The sequence below is a fragment of the Cydia strobilella genome, chromosome 9 (assembly GCF_947568885.1).
Source record: "Cydia strobilella chromosome 9, ilCydStro3.1, whole genome shotgun sequence".
In the NCBI taxonomy this organism is placed as follows: Eukaryota; Metazoa; Arthropoda; class Insecta; order Lepidoptera; family Tortricidae; genus Cydia; species Cydia strobilella.
In genome coordinates, this window is record NC_086049.1 from 12412593 (window position 1) to 12429189 (window position 16597).

The 16597-nt window shown below is 36.8% G+C and overlaps 2 protein-coding genes across 2 annotated transcripts; both read right to left on the bottom strand.

The window, feature by feature from the left end:
- Positions 1 to 1096: 1096 nt before the first annotated feature.
- LOC134744315 (CDP-diacylglycerol--glycerol-3-phosphate 3-phosphatidyltransferase, mitochondrial) lies at positions 1097 to 10958 on the bottom strand. The gene is made up of 7 exons (XM_063678090.1): positions 10257 to 10958; positions 9876 to 10031; positions 8907 to 9127; positions 8322 to 8392; positions 7857 to 7952; positions 3179 to 3305; positions 1097 to 2368 (listed from the first exon to the last, which is right to left on the bottom strand). Exons 1-7 carry the CDS (start codon positions 10849 to 10851, stop codon positions 2243 to 2245), a joined length of 1392 nt encoding a protein of 463 aa, XP_063534160.1. The 5' UTR covers positions 10852 to 10958; the 3' UTR covers positions 1097 to 2242.
- A 2254-nt stretch (positions 10959 to 13212) lies between these two features.
- On the bottom strand, positions 13213 to 16592 carry LOC134744309 (probable isoaspartyl peptidase/L-asparaginase CG7860). The gene is made up of 6 exons (XM_063678083.1): positions 16035 to 16592; positions 14205 to 14401; positions 13978 to 14091; positions 13677 to 13845; positions 13506 to 13607; positions 13213 to 13427 (listed from the first exon to the last, which is right to left on the bottom strand). Exons 1-6 carry the CDS (start codon positions 16219 to 16221, stop codon positions 13249 to 13251), a joined length of 948 nt encoding a protein of 315 aa, XP_063534153.1. The 5' UTR covers positions 16222 to 16592; the 3' UTR covers positions 13213 to 13248.
- Positions 16593 to 16597: the final 5 nt, after the last annotated feature.

The following is a 16597-nucleotide window of genomic DNA, read 5'->3' on the forward strand; positions in this document are numbered from 1 at the left end:
GTTCTTATTTACCCTTAGATAAGAGAAATTTAATCCAATTTCAGAGAGATGCACTACTTTAGTAGCAAAATAATAGTGAGAACAGATCTCACTCCTTAGAAACGGTCAAAATATCGTAAGTAATACATGACTATTTTATTTTTAAACATCCGTTAAGATGTCCTAATCAGTCTGTCAACATAGCCATACAGAGGTATTCTATTCAATTTGCTTCTAACATTAGTCGCGAGAAAATAGTCTAACTAATTAGTCGATTACAAAATTTAGTTGTCCGAAATCAATCGGCAACTAATTTAGTTGCAACTAAATTAGTTGCACTCTATACAACTAAGATTGATCAATCGTCGTTTTCAATCGTCAGTCGCAATTAATTCTTGTAATCTTAATCGTTAATCGTTAGTCGATTACATTTTGCCCATCTCTGCTCGTAATACATTTAATAGTAATGATTTACCGTTACATCTAGCTTACCTAGATATTTATAATTCTGTCGTTTGGTTTCATATGCCGTCCCCGTATTCTCGTTTTATCATACACACCATCTGAGTAAAACTACATAATTTTTCTCAAACTTTTGGCGACAAATAATGTCTAGTCCTGCCGTATCCACCTAAGGCTCACGGTCCTAGCTACAGTAATTCAGTTCGATGAAATTAAAATTATATTCAATTGAAACAGAGTAGGTAGCATTTGTTTTGTTTCGTCCAATTTTCAAACAAAACAACATCATTTTTTATGAAGCAGAAAAGTGCGAGCGTTACTCCAAATTTTTAAATTAGTGTTCCAATGGTCGCAGGTTCGAGTCCTGCCGGAGGTGTACGTAATTTTTTCCTTTAATTTAATAATTTAAATCAAAATCAACTTTATTTCTTACACCATAGGTTCAAATTTCAGTAGCAAATTTTGGATTTTTCATTTGTATGGCTGTAAATGTAAATGGCCGACCTGGCAACACTGCCAGAGATACACAAATGTGGTATTGTCTATAAAAAGGGACCTTATTGTCGATGGCGCTTACGCTATTATTAACGATGCTCCGATCAATGCCGCGCGACGCTGTGCGGCGTAAGCGCCATCGACAATAAGGTCCCTTTTCTTAGAAAATGCCCCAAATAACTAAGGTCCTATGTAGTTTGAGGTCTAATACCCAAACAAGTGCGGTCCAAAACAACCATATAGATCTTAAAAGTCAAAAGAATGTAAACAAAAAATCACTAATAGTTAAGATAGTTGACGAATTATCATTCCATAGATACAATATAATGTAGATACTGTAGGTATAGGTACCTCAATTGGCCAAATGAGTGAGTTGCGTGTTTTTATTTAGTTCTTTTAAAAATCCATATTGTAAGACTAGGTACACCGGCATCTACTGTGAGTGTAGGACGTGTTCGAGGGGGTTTTCAGAAAAAATGGTACAATTTCCAGTCAAATTCAAGAGGACCGTTGATTAAAACAACGATCCGTGATCTGGTTAAGTATTAACCTTTTTTTTTTTTCTTACACTTGTTATATTTATATACCTATATATTATAATATATATTTAGTATTGTATGTATGTATGCTAGTATGTATTTTATGTATTTTAATCTATAGTGTTATTTCTTTTTTAAATATTAATTTGTACATCCTGTAAGTTTTTGTCTATCTGACCTGGCTATAGTTTTCCACTCATCTATTCGAAGGTTAGCTGGAAGAGATCCCTTATAGGGATAAGTTCGCCTTTGTACTTCCATTACTGTAATTTATTTTTGTAAACCTTTGTTGTGTACAATAAAGTGATTACTACTACTACTGAAGCAAAGAAAAAGTGTCCTCAGTTTTTCATACAAATTTTGAGTGTCAGTTTTGTGGCGGTCCCAATACAAAAAATTTATGTGAAACTGCGTCACAAAACTGAAAATTTTTTTCGGACACCTTTTTAAATTGATCGATAATTCTAGTGATAATTTAAATAACCCAAGTTATAAAAAAGTAAATGGTATATGTACTTTTGACTGAGAATTCCCTAAATATAGACGGTGTTCTTGCTCTGTATAAGGCAACTTTAACCCGAGCGGGCAGAGGGCTACGGAACGCACGCAAGACGCTGACGCCGACCGTCGGCGGTCGAAGTCAACGCCAAGCGTGTGTTTCGTGACCGAGGCGTAAATGTTTACTTCAGAAGAATCTAGTATCAGCTATAGGAAGTTATGTGGTTGTTGCTCTGTATAAGAATGTCTGGCAACCATAGTTCAGAACTTCAGAAATATGTTCGAAAGAGGCCGACAGTAGCGCGCACCCACAGCGGCGTCGAGCGCTGCTGCAGCTCGCGGCTGCACTCCGCCGCGTGCGCATGTAGGAGAGCGGCTTCATTGTGAAGTTTTTCCTGTAGACAGAGTGGAGAGTTAAGTGTGTGGAAGGAATAGCATACTAAATAATCCTATATATTAGGCCGAAACGTCTGGTCTGCTACGCAACTATAGCTACTAGAATTAAAGAGAAAAACTACAACCCCAGTGGGCCTAGCCAAAATAACTATCGTACATCGACAAATGCCAAACGAAATGAAAAATGCATCGGGATGACAGATGCTACGAAAAGTCACGTGAATATTTCCATGTATATAAGTCTCGATTGGTGTTTTCTATCAACGATTGACATTTAGGCCCCCTGGAGTCTCGCGAAGAAGATCACGTCGCGTCGGAAGAAAAGTTACCTCTAAGTAACTTCATACAAAATGGGATGTTTCATTCATACAAAATGTATGAAAAGTCTTCTGACCTTTCATACACCCCTGAGAGAGAGAGACTGAACTGTAGAGGGTATATGCGTGCGTTAACTATATTAGAGGGCAGCAGTGTTGGCCGAAACGTTAATGCAATTAACCATTTACCAGTACAAATTGAACCATAAACTGTAACCGTTTGTAACGGTTTACGGTTCAATTTGTACTGGTTAATGGTTAATTGCAATTAACGTTCGGCCAACACTGGAGGACAGCACCTACATATTAGCGTGAAGTGGCAATGTCAAGTTTAACTTTCGGATTTAGGTCAAAAGGTGGACTCTTCACCACGCACAGCCCCTACTGAAACCATCGTTTTCAAATCAAAATTTTTATTTTTATTTAGGACCCTGTTAGGGCTCTGTTAACCGTCAAACATTGAAACACTTTGATTAGGTATTCAACAATCACCTGCAGTTCCGACGAGACGGTGAAAATAGCAGCCTGTGCTTCGAGGTCGCGCTTAACCGAGCGCTCGCCGAGGTTCGCCGAGCCCACCAGCGTGCCCCAAGGGACTCCACTACCCGGCGGGTAGTACCTGCAATTATGTTCCCAATTATTTATGTTGTTATAGTATAGACGCGTTGGCAACCTGGCGGTAAGGCGGTAATGATCGACATTATATTAATTGGATCGTATTTAGGGAATGCAAAACCGAATTTTAACTGTATGAAAAAATGGGTTAATAACCGAATATTCACCGAATTTTCATACAAATAAAAACCGGTTTTGCATTCCCTAGTCGTATTGCTTTTATTTTTCTTTCATATGTACTGACTGTTAGTTTTAGAAATTTATTTTATTCCATGTTATTTTTAATTTTGTAAATATCTGTTATACGGACACATTGTATATTGTAAATAAATTAATAAATGAAATGAAGGCGTGCAACTTCCGAATCGGAGGTCTCGGGTCAATTCAAAACTTCCAACATTTATTCAGCAAATAGGCAACAATGGCACTTTTACAGTGTCAACACGGAATTTACATAGAAGCAAGAAAAACACATCAACAATTATAAACTACAATTCACTACAAATATCAATTCAAACTAACTAATTGCAAAGACAAGGTCCGCCGATCTGACCAGCCTGAGTTGAAAGACGATCAACTCTTGGGGTTTGCCGATCGGACCCAGCATTCCTTTATAAGAGGTAAATAAACCAGTACAATTGAGTGGCTTAACTTCATACTCGGGTAAAGAGAGATACCTAGAAGAACACGACCTGATCAGCGACCGTCAGTATGGTTTTCGCCACAGTCGCTCGACTGGTGATCTTCTAGTGTATCTCACTCACCGCTGGGCTTCGGCCATTGAGAGTCAAGGTGAGGCATTGGCACTTAGCCTAGATACAGCGAAGGCGTTCGATCAGGTCTGGCATCGGGGTCTCCTGTCGAAGTTACCATCTTATGGATTGCCAGAGGGACTATGCAAATGGATCGCTAGCTTTTTGTCTGGCAGACGCATACGAGCCGTAGTAGACGGAAGCTGCTCCAATAGCATGGACATTAACGCTGGCGTTCCGCAATGCTCTGTGCTATACCCAACGCTGTTTTTGCTGCACATCAATGACATGTTGTCTATCGACGACATTCATTGCTATGCAGACGACAGTACTGGGGATGCCTATTACGCAGGCCGTGCCAACATCCCTCGTTCCGTGGTGCTAGAGAGTCGTGAAAAGCTTGTGTCAGATATTGAAGGCACTCTATCCAGAGTTTCGGTGTGGGGCCGGGACAATTTAGTGCGATTCAACCCCACCAAGACACAAGTTTGCGCGTTTACCGCTAAGAAAACCCCATTTATTGTGGTCCCACAGTTCGAAGGCACAGCCCTTACCATGTCAGGGAGTATTGGGATCCTCGGTGTCGACATCTCCAGTGACGTCCAACTCCGTAGCCACCTGGAAGGGAAGGCTGATCTGGCATCCAAAAAACTCAATAAAGCACGGCGATACTTTACTCCGGGGCAAAGACTGCTGCTATATTAATCGCAAGTCAGACCCCATATGGAGTACTGCTGTCACCTTTGGGCAGGAGCACCTGGATGCCAGCTTGGACCCTTCGACTCAGTCCAAAGGCGCGCTGTACGAATCGTTGTCGATCCCAAACTCACAAGCGGTATTGAACCTTCAAGTCTAAAGAGAGACTTCGCCTCCTTATGCGTGTTCTACCGCTTGTACAATGGGCTGTGACCTGAATAATTGTTTGACATGATGCCAACGGCCGCTTTCTATCACCGCACCGCTCGCCATCGGCAGGGTGTTCATCCTCACACCCTAGCACCTAAATGGTCGCGTACTGTGCGGTTTAAGAGGAATTTCCTCCCGCGTACACTTCGGCTGTGGAATGAGCTCCCTGCCGAGGTTTTCCCGAGTGTGTAATTTCTCCGGTGTTGCAGGCGTCCAGGGGCTACGGTAACTGCTTACCATCAGGCGGGCCATATGCTTGATTGCCACCGACGTGGTATAAAAAAAAACCATCTGTCAGATTATGCGATATTTGGTATTAAGAAAAGGTAACAGAGTAGATATGGATTTACCCGAGTTTGAAGTTAAGGTGGTTCGACTAGGTTACCCAAAGCTTAAACCCCGCTAGATGGCGTCACTTTCGCAAATTTTCAGGTTTTATTTTTTTGTGGAATAGTGTTGGTATCTGTATACTTAAAAGTATGTTTAGCGCACTCTTTACATAAATATTGAACTATTATAATAAACATTGAATACTTCATTAGTGCAAAAAACACTTTTAAAGTCGACAGAGTGTTTCTGTCATGCTATTTCCTACTATTACTCACACATGCAAACAGTGTTTCCGTAATGCTTGTAGTAGACAATTTCATGCAGTGTAAGTATGCTGCAATGGCGTTGCGGTATGTTCGTGGAAATACGTGCAAGAGGATTCGGGTTCGAGACTGGTACGACAGGGGTACTTTTTTTGTCCTTTTTGTGTTATCTTATGTTTCTTATACCTTTTATTCTTCGAATTCTTGTCCGATTCCGATATAACCGAAATATATTTCAGTGATATCGGAAACGGCTCTAACGATTTCGATGAAATTTGCTGTAAGGGGTTCGATCTAGCTAGGTCCTATCTCTGGGAAAACGAGCATTTTTGAGTTTTTACTTATGTTTTCTTTTTCTCCAAGATATTCAGTATTATTAATAAATTAGTTTATAACGTTTTATAAAAATATGTGACGTTTTGAACTAAAAGGTACCACATTGTCGGTTGTCGATTAGGTTGATTTTATTTTGAAGCTTTATGGAAATATGACAACAATAAGTAGGTACCCGTTTGGTTGAAAACGCCACATATATTGAAAACCTGACTTTCACAAATCTCACCTTTTTGGGTTCTTCCAACTCAGAAAGGATGGAGAATACTGACGATTCTTAGTAGCACTAGCCCAAGGAAGTCCAGGTTTGTAAGTGTTAGGTATCAGTTTTTTTTTAAAGGGCTAAATATAGTTCTACAAGTAAAGCAATCCCTTACTGCCCAGCCTCTATAGTATTTTTCAAACTGGAAGGGTACGATGATAGATTTCATCTCCATACAATTTATAACCTAATAATGCCAAATGTTGCAAAATTATATTGAATTGAGATCTATCATCGTACCCTTGCAGTTTGAAATAGTTATTTACGATACAAGTGCGGAAAAGAGAAAATTCGCAACTCGTGTCGATTAAAACACTTCCTTCGGTCGTGTTACAATTTATCGCCACTCGTTGCCAATTTCCTACTTTTCGCACTTGTATCGTAATGTACTAATAATAAAGTAGTAATTGTAAAATAAAATTAAAACTTTTTTTATATTTTTTTTTTGGATTCAAGTAGGTACAGTGAGTTACAACATTGCATGGCCTTCTAATTATAACTATTATAGAAAACGGGATATTTATCATGTTTATTTATATTATTTATTTCTCGATATTTTGGCCGGTCTTGCAAGACCAGTCGTTGTGGAGATCCCTGGGGAGGCCTATGTCCAGCAGTGGATGTCTTGTTGGTGTAGATGGATTCACACAACAAATGAAATAACATTTTTTCATATTTGTTATCCGTAGTTGTCCCTGTACCTGAAAGAAAAATAATATCATGATAGCACAAAATCTCTAATGTTATAGGAAGAAAGATGATGCAACAATATGGATTCTAATAAAGTTATCATTTACTTACCTAGTAATAATTGTGTTTTTCATTCATAGACAAAATTCCATAATTTTCATCCCCAGGAAATGTTTTATTTTACTTTATTGCAGTGAGGATGTCCTGATTTTTTCTGGCTAATGAAGGAAAACATTTTATTTCCAAGAATGCCTCTTCATTTTGCACAATACCTAAAAAAAACCTAGAGTTAGTGACACATTGACTATTCGGCAACCAAAACAGTAATAATTACATTATATAGGTATTGTTCACTGCTTATATCTACCATTACGGAAGAAGTGAGAATTATTTTCTAAAAAGATCGGCACGAGAAAATTACAATGTACAATGAAAGAATGAAACTGTACCTACCTTACGAAACTTCACCATCATGAATTCCGCTTCAATTGAGTCTGATTTTTTCTGGATTTTCGCGGACCAGAACACCGATGATTTTTGTAACTTGATTTAGACGTTGCTATCATTTTCAATTTATACAAACAAATTGACACAATAAACATGACCCTATGTGTCAGTGTCAACACTGTCAAATAAAAATGCACTAAACTAAACATGACGGCACTGCAAATCCTGCCAGGTCGGCCAGGCAACGTCGCCAACGTCATAGAGTGGCAACGCCGCACGCAACGTATTTGTACACGACATTTGTGACACACACATACGTAAAATTGATGAAAAAATTACGTTGATTTATGTATGATTTCTGTATGAAACAAAGTTTTTCTATTAATTTAGCGCAAACGAATATTCGAAAGTAGATAAATGAGCAAATATTTGTGTAGTAATAGTGTGTAGTGCCTTAATTAAAGCAGATTGAATTTTGTATGAAAATCGAACCACCTTAAGCGACAGAATGGGGATATTTTTGGGTATAATATAAAAACTTTTCTGCCTTTTCATAGACAGTGAAAATTTACCATAAACCCTTTGCATGGAAAGTCCAGTCTGGTCGTTCATACTCCAACATTTGGACCTTGTTTGTTTGATTAGACGCCTCGACTCGGTTCCAGAATCTGAAAAATAAAAATTATTGATTAATGAAATATTATAACACTATTTATAAAGCATATAAAATCAGGCAGTTGTATAATAAACACGAAAGGTTTATTATTTTTTTGTTTAAAGGGATAATTGATAATAAGTATGATAATTACACTTTAATAGAAGATGAATGAATAAAGCTAAGAAATGCAATTCACTTTTGTCAACTGTATTCTTTGAGACCGCAGGGTCACATACAATGTAGGTTTCTTCAAAGCAAGAGTGAAACGTTGAGCATTGTCTTCTTTTACTTTCCTTCAGTGTAATCGGTTTCATGCGAGCTAATAGCTGTTCAGTCAGTAAATGGGTATTATAATTTATTTTTAAACTATGAAACTTACTTTCTTGCTATCAGGGAATATGCGTGAGGAATGCCTCCTGCTGGTCCCGCGGCTCCCATAAATCCATTTGCCTGGAAAAGACAAAGTAAATTTACGTTTAGCAGCAAATGTATGAGCTCGTACTTAACACTATAATCAATGTCTAAATCGGGCCTAAAACATACATGTACCTATATTGCAATTTACCTATTTATTTATCGTATGGCAAATTTGCGCCTGTGCTTTTTGTTTTTACATGCAAATTAACTAACTTAAATTGCTTATGCCATTCCATGCTAATTATTGATAATTTGACCGTTATATTAGGCTCTTTTATATGTTTCATAGAGACATTCTGCAGATTCTGCTATCACAACTGTGAAATGTGTTATGTAACTTTATCATTATCACAACTTTAAATCTTTGAATTACAATCATAGGTACTAGGTAGGCATACTTTAAGCCCCAACTTAAGTTTTGTTAGCTCAGTGTATATTTTCAATTAAAAAAAAGTGATATGTAATGTGTGAGTATATGTGTATGTGTGTGCGAATTTTCTATAAAAGGTTCTGAGACATAATGAAAACAATTTTGTATTATACTCACATTGGGATGAGCCATCAACAAACTAATGTTTGCTTTGCAATCCTTCAGCAGAGTGTCAGCATACTCTCCAGTCAAGTTAAAATAGCCAGTGGCTAGTCTGATGAGTGAGTTGGACGGAGCGGAGCCCAGCAAGCCTTGAGTCACTCTTTGATCTTGCCGGATATCAAACTCGCCCATTTGGATTAGTGGAAATACCCATGTGTCCTTATTGGGATCTGAAGCTGAATATATTAGTGATTATGAGTGATTATTAGTTAGTGAGTGAGCATGCTGAGATGGGGCCATTTTGTGACACTTTATTTTCACTATGTTTTTTTAATGTATGTCTATTGTCTGTGTGTTTACGAATAAAAACTATTCTATTCTATTAATAGTACATTGTGATAAAAGTTTGCTACGTTGGTCATTACACATGAGGCGATATTGTGCTATAAGAAAGCGTATGTGATTATGAGCCTAAAAGCCGTTCAATAACTTGCATGTTACAAGCAAGTGAGTTGAAAAGCATATTATAATTAACCTTATTGTTAAAGTAGGAATTTCCTGATACCAGAAAAAAGAAATATGAAAAAAAGAAAAAAATCCTATCATCTGGTTAATGGATCAAAATATCTATGAATTCTCTACTTACAGTTGTTTTTCAGAACTGGACATACAATAAACTAGCAACTGGCCATAACTTGACCTACATAGAATTGTTTAGTTGCACAGATTGTTACTATACAAACTATTAAATATTCAAAGATATTTCGTGTGATTGAGTAAAAACACAAACTTTTATAAACTTTTTTTCTTTTCCTTTTTTTTTCATTTTTTTTTAGTAGAACTAAATGCTTCTCACTGCACCCACCTTGACATTTTTCTGGTTATCCCACTGGTAGAGAATGCCATGTGTCATTTAGTCCGCCTTTTGTACCTTTTTGATGTGCAATAAAGTTAAAAATTAATTAATTAAGATTATTTTCTTACCATTAGTTAAAGTGCTGGAATACTGCTTATTATGCCATCTCTCGATGAAGTTAATTATCTTCTCATTTACTTCCTGAGTCACTGCTTCTCTTGAAGCATGCTTATTTTCAATATAACCATTCTTTACACATCTTTTGCTGTAGTTACTCATTTCATCTGAAAAATAATTAATCGTATTGAGAGGTTGGAATATTAAGTGTTTTAACTAATTCACTCGACCATGACTACTGAATCAAACAATACACCTACTTAAACAAAATAATTATTTTCAATCAATTTATAAAATAATGTATAAAAAAAACACTCAAACACTAACAACCCATTAAATTTGCAAGTACTTAAACAAAAGGAACAAAAAATAAACAACTTACATAATCATACCTATAAGTTCACAATAAAAATCAGCCAAGTCTGCATCCTGAATTTCAATATACCGGTCCTGTCTCCTCTCAAAGTAATCACTGGAACAGTTAGCCCCGCTCAACAGTACCGAGTCATCAGCTATATACAGTTTCATGTGCTGAAGACCCACAATCTCATTATATCTTGCTGGCAGAGCTTTGGACCAAGATCCATGAAGACGAGGTGTTTGGTATAAAAAAATATTACACTGCTCTGGAATAGTTGTCAAGAATTCTTGTAATAAGCTCCGTGAGTTTACCTCACCGCGTGTTCCTCGCTGATAGTCCAGTAAAACACTCAATTTCAACGACTTATTCGCCATCATATTTTGCTTTGTCACTTTCAACAAATCCTTTTCCAGAGCCCCCGTTCCTATATATAAACTAGCCACCGATATCCGACGATTAGCTGTTTTAAACCTTTCATATAAAGAATCGTAGAACTTCTGCGGATCAGTAATTATATTAATTTTCGACGCGTTTACAGCAAAACATGGCGCCACACTATATAACCAGTTGAAGTAATGCAATTCAGCTGCTTTAAATCTTAAAGTTAAGTTACCGTTAATTAACATATTTATTTAATTTATTTTTAAAATCATAAAGTTAAATAATCTATAAAATAAGCAGAGAAAGAATTCTGCCATGAAAATTGAATTTGCTCTGCTTGTCAAAAACATATGACTGTCACCTCTCTTGACTAATGCTAGGTCTATGGTCAAGAGAGGTGACAGTCATATGTTTTTGACAAGCAGAGCAAATTCAATTTTCATGGCAGAATTCTTTCTCTGCTTATTTTATAGATTATTTAACTTTATGATTTTAAAAATAAATTAAATAAATATGTCATAGACCTAGCATTACATAGACCAGCTATCCGCGTGCGCCCGTAAGGGATAGACATAGATGACGTCATAAACGTGGGGATACCATATTGGTAAAAATTACCCCAATATTTGATATCACGTTGGGGCGATTACCCTGGAGGCAAAGTTAGCTTGTTTGACGGTATTAAAAAATTGTTAAATAAAATGACAATGGGCCGTTCTTTTTAGGCGTATAAACAATGAAATACCTCCTATAATTCGCGCAGGTGGTACAAAACTAAACATGTTTAGTAAATAAAACGTAAAATAAAATGTATTATGGGTTTTAATTTAAAGAAATCACAAATCGCAATCACACCAATTAATGTACACCACATTTAATCTCCACAACATTTGTTTATTTATTTTTTGGAATTAGAAGTACGAAAAAACTTTGAGGTCAAAATTACCCATAAAATTATGATATTTTCATCTGGTATCCCTAACATGATTGTTATGCAGCTAAATTAAGAAGAAGTTTAAAAATGGCTGACCTCAGACTCCTACCTACCTACGTAATTTGGGCGGATAATTTTACAAATAATGTTTTGTTAATTTGCGTAAATAATTGTGATATTTTTATTGAAATCGTTTGATTCTACATTGCTTTGAGTGTAACGTAATTTTACGATGTTATTCTCACATATTGCGTTAAGAGGAAGGTGTAAAATACCGTACTTACGTGTGAAAGGTTATGATCTCATATTTTTGCTCAGAGCGGCTATTACAGCCGATTACAGAACAATTCACCAGTATTTTATCAAAGTTCAAGCATTCGAAACGCTAACCATCACTATATTTCATATGAGAAAGCACAATTTCATACAAATCAACGATAATTAAACAAGCAACGAACAAACATGACATGTCACGTACATATTTGTTTGCCACAACCTCGGTTGTGGCAGCGGTGGAAAAGTGAAACTATGACAAGGACAAACAATAACAGCGCTTTCTCTGCTACTCCTACTGAAAGATACATAAGACTATCCCGTTCGGTCATTTTCCCCCACTCCTCATGACCGATCCAGTTATACTAGATTCATGCTCTTGACAATGGAAAAAACGGTCATTTAACGTAAAGCAGGCTCCACACTCGTGCGCGAATCGCGGTGCGAAGCATCGAGCGCGAGTGTGGAGCGAGCGTCGCAGACCTGCGAAATTGACTCGACCTCCTAGTGAGTATTATATTCTTTCATTTCTTTGGACTCGACCAAGACTCGACACTCGCGTTCGCGGCTAGTGTGAAGGAGACTTAAAGTAATATCGATACCTTGATAAACGTTCGGCGAGTTCATAACTTGTTCAATAATATTATATGAATGAATGAGCACATTTCATCTTGCAAAATTTGATTTAAAACGTATTTCACCTATTCAATTTCTTTGTCCAGTGTTTATTGCGTAGATATCACATTTTGCTCAATGAGAGAGAGAGAGAGAGAGAGAGAGAGAGAGAGAGAGAGACGCAATGACATTGGACAAAGAAATTTGACAGCTGGAATACCACCCTTAGTTATAGTTGGGCAAACCAAATTGTCAGTAAAAAAGAACAAAAAAAACTATACTCATCCTTTTATTTTGGGTGCTAGTACTAGTGTAAGACAAAGATAGAATGATTCTCTCTGTCTATGTTTGAAATGAGACAGTCCTTTGACGAACTATATAAATGTTGTTAATTTTACGTACTCAAATAAAATTATTTTCATGAAGTCGAAATAATGTCAATAAACCATCAACAAAATTTAAATTGTTATCAACCAAACCAAATAGAAGAAACTGGTTAAGTGCGAGTTCGTTTAACTCGCGCACCGAGGGTTCCGTACAAACTAAAGACTTTTGACCAGAATTTGACTATGTCTATGATTGACACATTCCGTTTGTTTTTTTTTTCTTTTCATTTACATTAAGTACATTGTATCTGTAAGGTTGTATTGTAATAGAAAAGAATGATTTAAAAAATATATGTATTTCAGTATACAATTAATGTAGAGATATTTATCATCTTTTTAATATTTAATATTCAACTTCAGTATTGGTTTTAGTGTATGTTGATATATAATGTACATTTCCAACCATTGTCTATTTCAGTTTATAATATATACATTTATTTGCAATCTGGACTATATTTGTGTACAAGCACTTGTCCAGGCTCAATGCCATAAAATATTGAACCATCTTTAATATATGCCCATGACATTCGATTTGACGAAAAGTGGACTCCAACATCTCCATTCTTGGACAAAGTTATTGCGCCAGCAGTATTCTTTAAACGAGCGGTCATTTCTGAAACAGTAATGTACGTGAAATTACTTTTCTGATACCACTGTCAAAGACAACAATTAATTAGTGTTCAAGCGTTACCGTTGACAGCATTCCGCGTTGCCACATCCGCATGAGTTCCGTCTCTCATTTTGTTTATAATGCTATGAGCGAGGCAAAATTTAAGGATTGTCTCTCCATGCCCTAAAACAAACAAAAGTTAGAAATAACACTTAAATTTAAATAGGTGTATTATTTATCTAACTTTATTGCCTGTTGTTGATACGCCGCCTACGTTGTCGTCGGCGTAAGTTCCACTGCCTATTTGTGGCGTGTCACCAATTCGGCCAACAGCTTTTCCACTCATGCCTCCGGTGCTGGTAGCTACAGCTATGTGACCTTCAGCATCTATCGCTACAGCTCCGACTGTTCCTACACCGCCCTGTAACAAAAAATAGAGGTTGATGTTCCTGTACTTAAGTCTTAAGTAGTACGTAAGGCACAACATTATAAAAGTATAATTTCGGCCAGTTTCATGTAGCATTTATAATCATTTACAATTTACGGAATTTACCTCGTCTGCGACTCCAATTTCTGTCCTGGTATAGTCACCGTCTTTTAGTATTTTATGCAGAGCAGCTGTAGCGTTTTCCGATATAAGAGACTCGGGTGGCACTGTTTCAAAACCCTAAAATGATAGGTTATTATTTTAATAATATTAAATACATATACATCGCACACTGCGTGTTGCTGTGTACACACAGTACACAATAGGATAAATAATAAATAATGTCTATTAACCTTCTCCAGAGCGAACAATTTAGCACCTTCAGCACCGAGTAAACTGTGAGGGGAATCGGTCAAAACCTTATGCGCAATGCTTATTGGATGCAAAAAATCTTTAATCAGAGTAACAGCACCAACATCCAAGTTTTTACCGCACATTATGCTAGCTTCCATCTCCACCTCACCACGAAGATTTAAAACAGAGCCGTAACCTGAAAAGTTTTTTTAAATTGTGTTTGTAATAGTAGACCGCGGGCCAGGAACAAATATATATTGTCAGTCATCGCCTCCCGGCTGATACTTTGTCAAACGATAGATTAGATGCTATCATGAATTAAAAAAATAGGCGGTTGTATCGCGGTGGAAAGACCGTTAATGACGACATGAACATGTAAAAAAAAGTTTTTTATTTCAGTCATCGCCTTTCCATTGATTTTGTGTCAGATGATAGTTAAGATGCTATTTTAAATTAAAAAATCGTCAGCCGGTTGTATCGCGGTGGAAAGACCGTCAGGTGATCACATCACATGAACATGTTTTGTTTGTAATTTTATTGCAGTGCCCTTACAGGATTGTGTTGAAACATAATAATAATCTTATCTTTTTGTACACACAAAGCAATGATTAAATGAATATGAACATGTAAAAAATGCGCGCCTTACCACTTATGAATATTATATAAATTATATTGTATATTAAAACGCCTGATGGAATGCTACATGCAAAGTTTCATGATTTTGATATCACTCATAAAAAGGTATGGTGCCTAACTTTTACAAGTTCATAGGGATGTTGCGGATGCCAATTTTTTGACATCCGCGGACGCAGATGCGGATGCGGATGTCGAGATTAGGCACATATAAAACGTCAAATATTACACTTTAGTAATTTTTATTAAAAAACAAAGAGACTATTAGTCTTTGACCAAGAATATAGGTGCCCCACAATCGCATTACTATACTAAAGTCCAAATAAATCAAACTTTTCACTTCTTTTCGTCATAGGCTAGTGCTCGATCGACGAAATAGAAAAATTAAACGAGATTCCTATTGGCTAATGACGAAATTACCTAGCACTTACGCCGCCGCTAAGACGTTCCTGTACCCACCTGTTCCACATCCGCATCCGCATTAAGCTCCGCATCGATTTTATGCGGATGCGGATGTTAAAAATAATGCGGAAGTTCCGCGGTTGCGGATGCGGATGCGAATATTCGCAACAGCCCTGGTTCATACGATCAGCTGACGCTTTTTCCACCGCGATACAAGCGGCTGACGATTTTAAAAAATCATAATAACATCTAAACTATCATCTGACAAAGTAGTAACAGGGAGGCGACAAAATGTATAATTTTTTTTTACGAGTTTCGGTGGCTGCCATTCCTCAATCCACCAACGGAGCGGCAGCTGACGTCCACGAGGGTTCATCATACATAGCCGTTAACCACTATAACGAGTTATTGCCCGAGGGCCGGGAGGCGATTGGTCATGGAAATCTGTTCCTAGCTTGAGGTCTATAACATCCTTTTAAAGCCTGACCAGTAATATATGATCATTGTCAAGGGGGCGCTGTTCATTCTCATGTATATGTATAGGATGACAGTTCATATAGTATGAAAAAATTAGTTCCAGTGAAATTCCGCAGCATGGCGCGTGATCATATATTCCAGGTCAGGCTTTACTATAAATAATCATGTAAAAGAAAGTTGCCTGGAAGAGATAACTTCGTAGTGTCTGATAAGATCGCATGTTTGGTACGTACATTGTTTCTAACTGAAGTCTGTATTTTTTTGGTGTAATTAAAGATACTTATTAATAATAAAATAATTAGTTTTATCGGTTATACCTGCATTAAAGTTCTCATCCAATTCCATAGAAACAACGGCAGCCTCCACGGCCTCGAGAGCGCTGCCACCCCTTTCCAAAACTTCATGGCCGATAGTCACAGCTACTCGCATCCCGTCTAATTTACCTTGCACCCGATTTTGGGGAATATCTCCGGCTCCACCGTGTACAATAATGATTGGCTTCATTTCAAATAATTATTCTAGGATTTGACTAAATCTCAGAATTCAACTAATTGAGTATTTTTATCTGTTATTCTACAATACTACAAGGAGCAACTTAACAAGATAAATTAATTACACGGTGAAAATACTAAAATTATATTCTCGGCCTATATCGTTATCAAAATTGATAACATTAAACCGCAGTACACAGATGTTATTTGTATAAGATAATACTTGTTGTTAAATAAATACCTAACTGTTGTTTATACAATTGCATCGGTACTTAAGTAGAGAATGATACAGGAAACAGATAAGTTAATTGATATTTACTTAAATTATCACTACTAAAAACAAAGTTATGAAAAACTTTTAATTTATCCAGCGAAAAACAAAACTTTCT

Excerpts from the sequence above, each read along its gene's own strand:
- LOC134744315 (XM_063678090.1), bottom strand. The coding sequence starts at position 10,851 with ATGTTAATTAACGGTAACTTAACTTTAAGATTTAAAGCAGCTGAATTG. Across the intron at positions 9,128-9,875 it reads TTCCAGCACTTTAACTAATG|CTTCAGATCCCAATAAGGAC; the intron begins GTAAGAAAATAA and ends TAATATATTCAG. Across the intron at positions 7,953-8,321 it reads TATTCCCTGATAGCAAGAAA|ATTCTGGAACCGAGTCGAGG; the intron begins GTAAGTTTCATA and ends TTTATTTTTCAG.
- LOC134744309 (XM_063678083.1), bottom strand. The coding sequence starts at position 16,221 with ATGAAGCCAATCATTATTGTACACGGTGGAGCCGGAGATATTCCCCAA. Across the intron at positions 14,092-14,204 it reads AATTGTTCGCTCTGGAGAAG|GGTTTTGAAACAGTGCCACC; the intron begins GTTAATAGACAT and ends CTATCATTTTAG. Across the intron at positions 13,428-13,505 it reads AACGCGGAATGCTGTCAACG|AAATGACCGCTCGTTTAAAG; the intron begins GTAACGCTTGAA and ends TTACTGTTTCAG.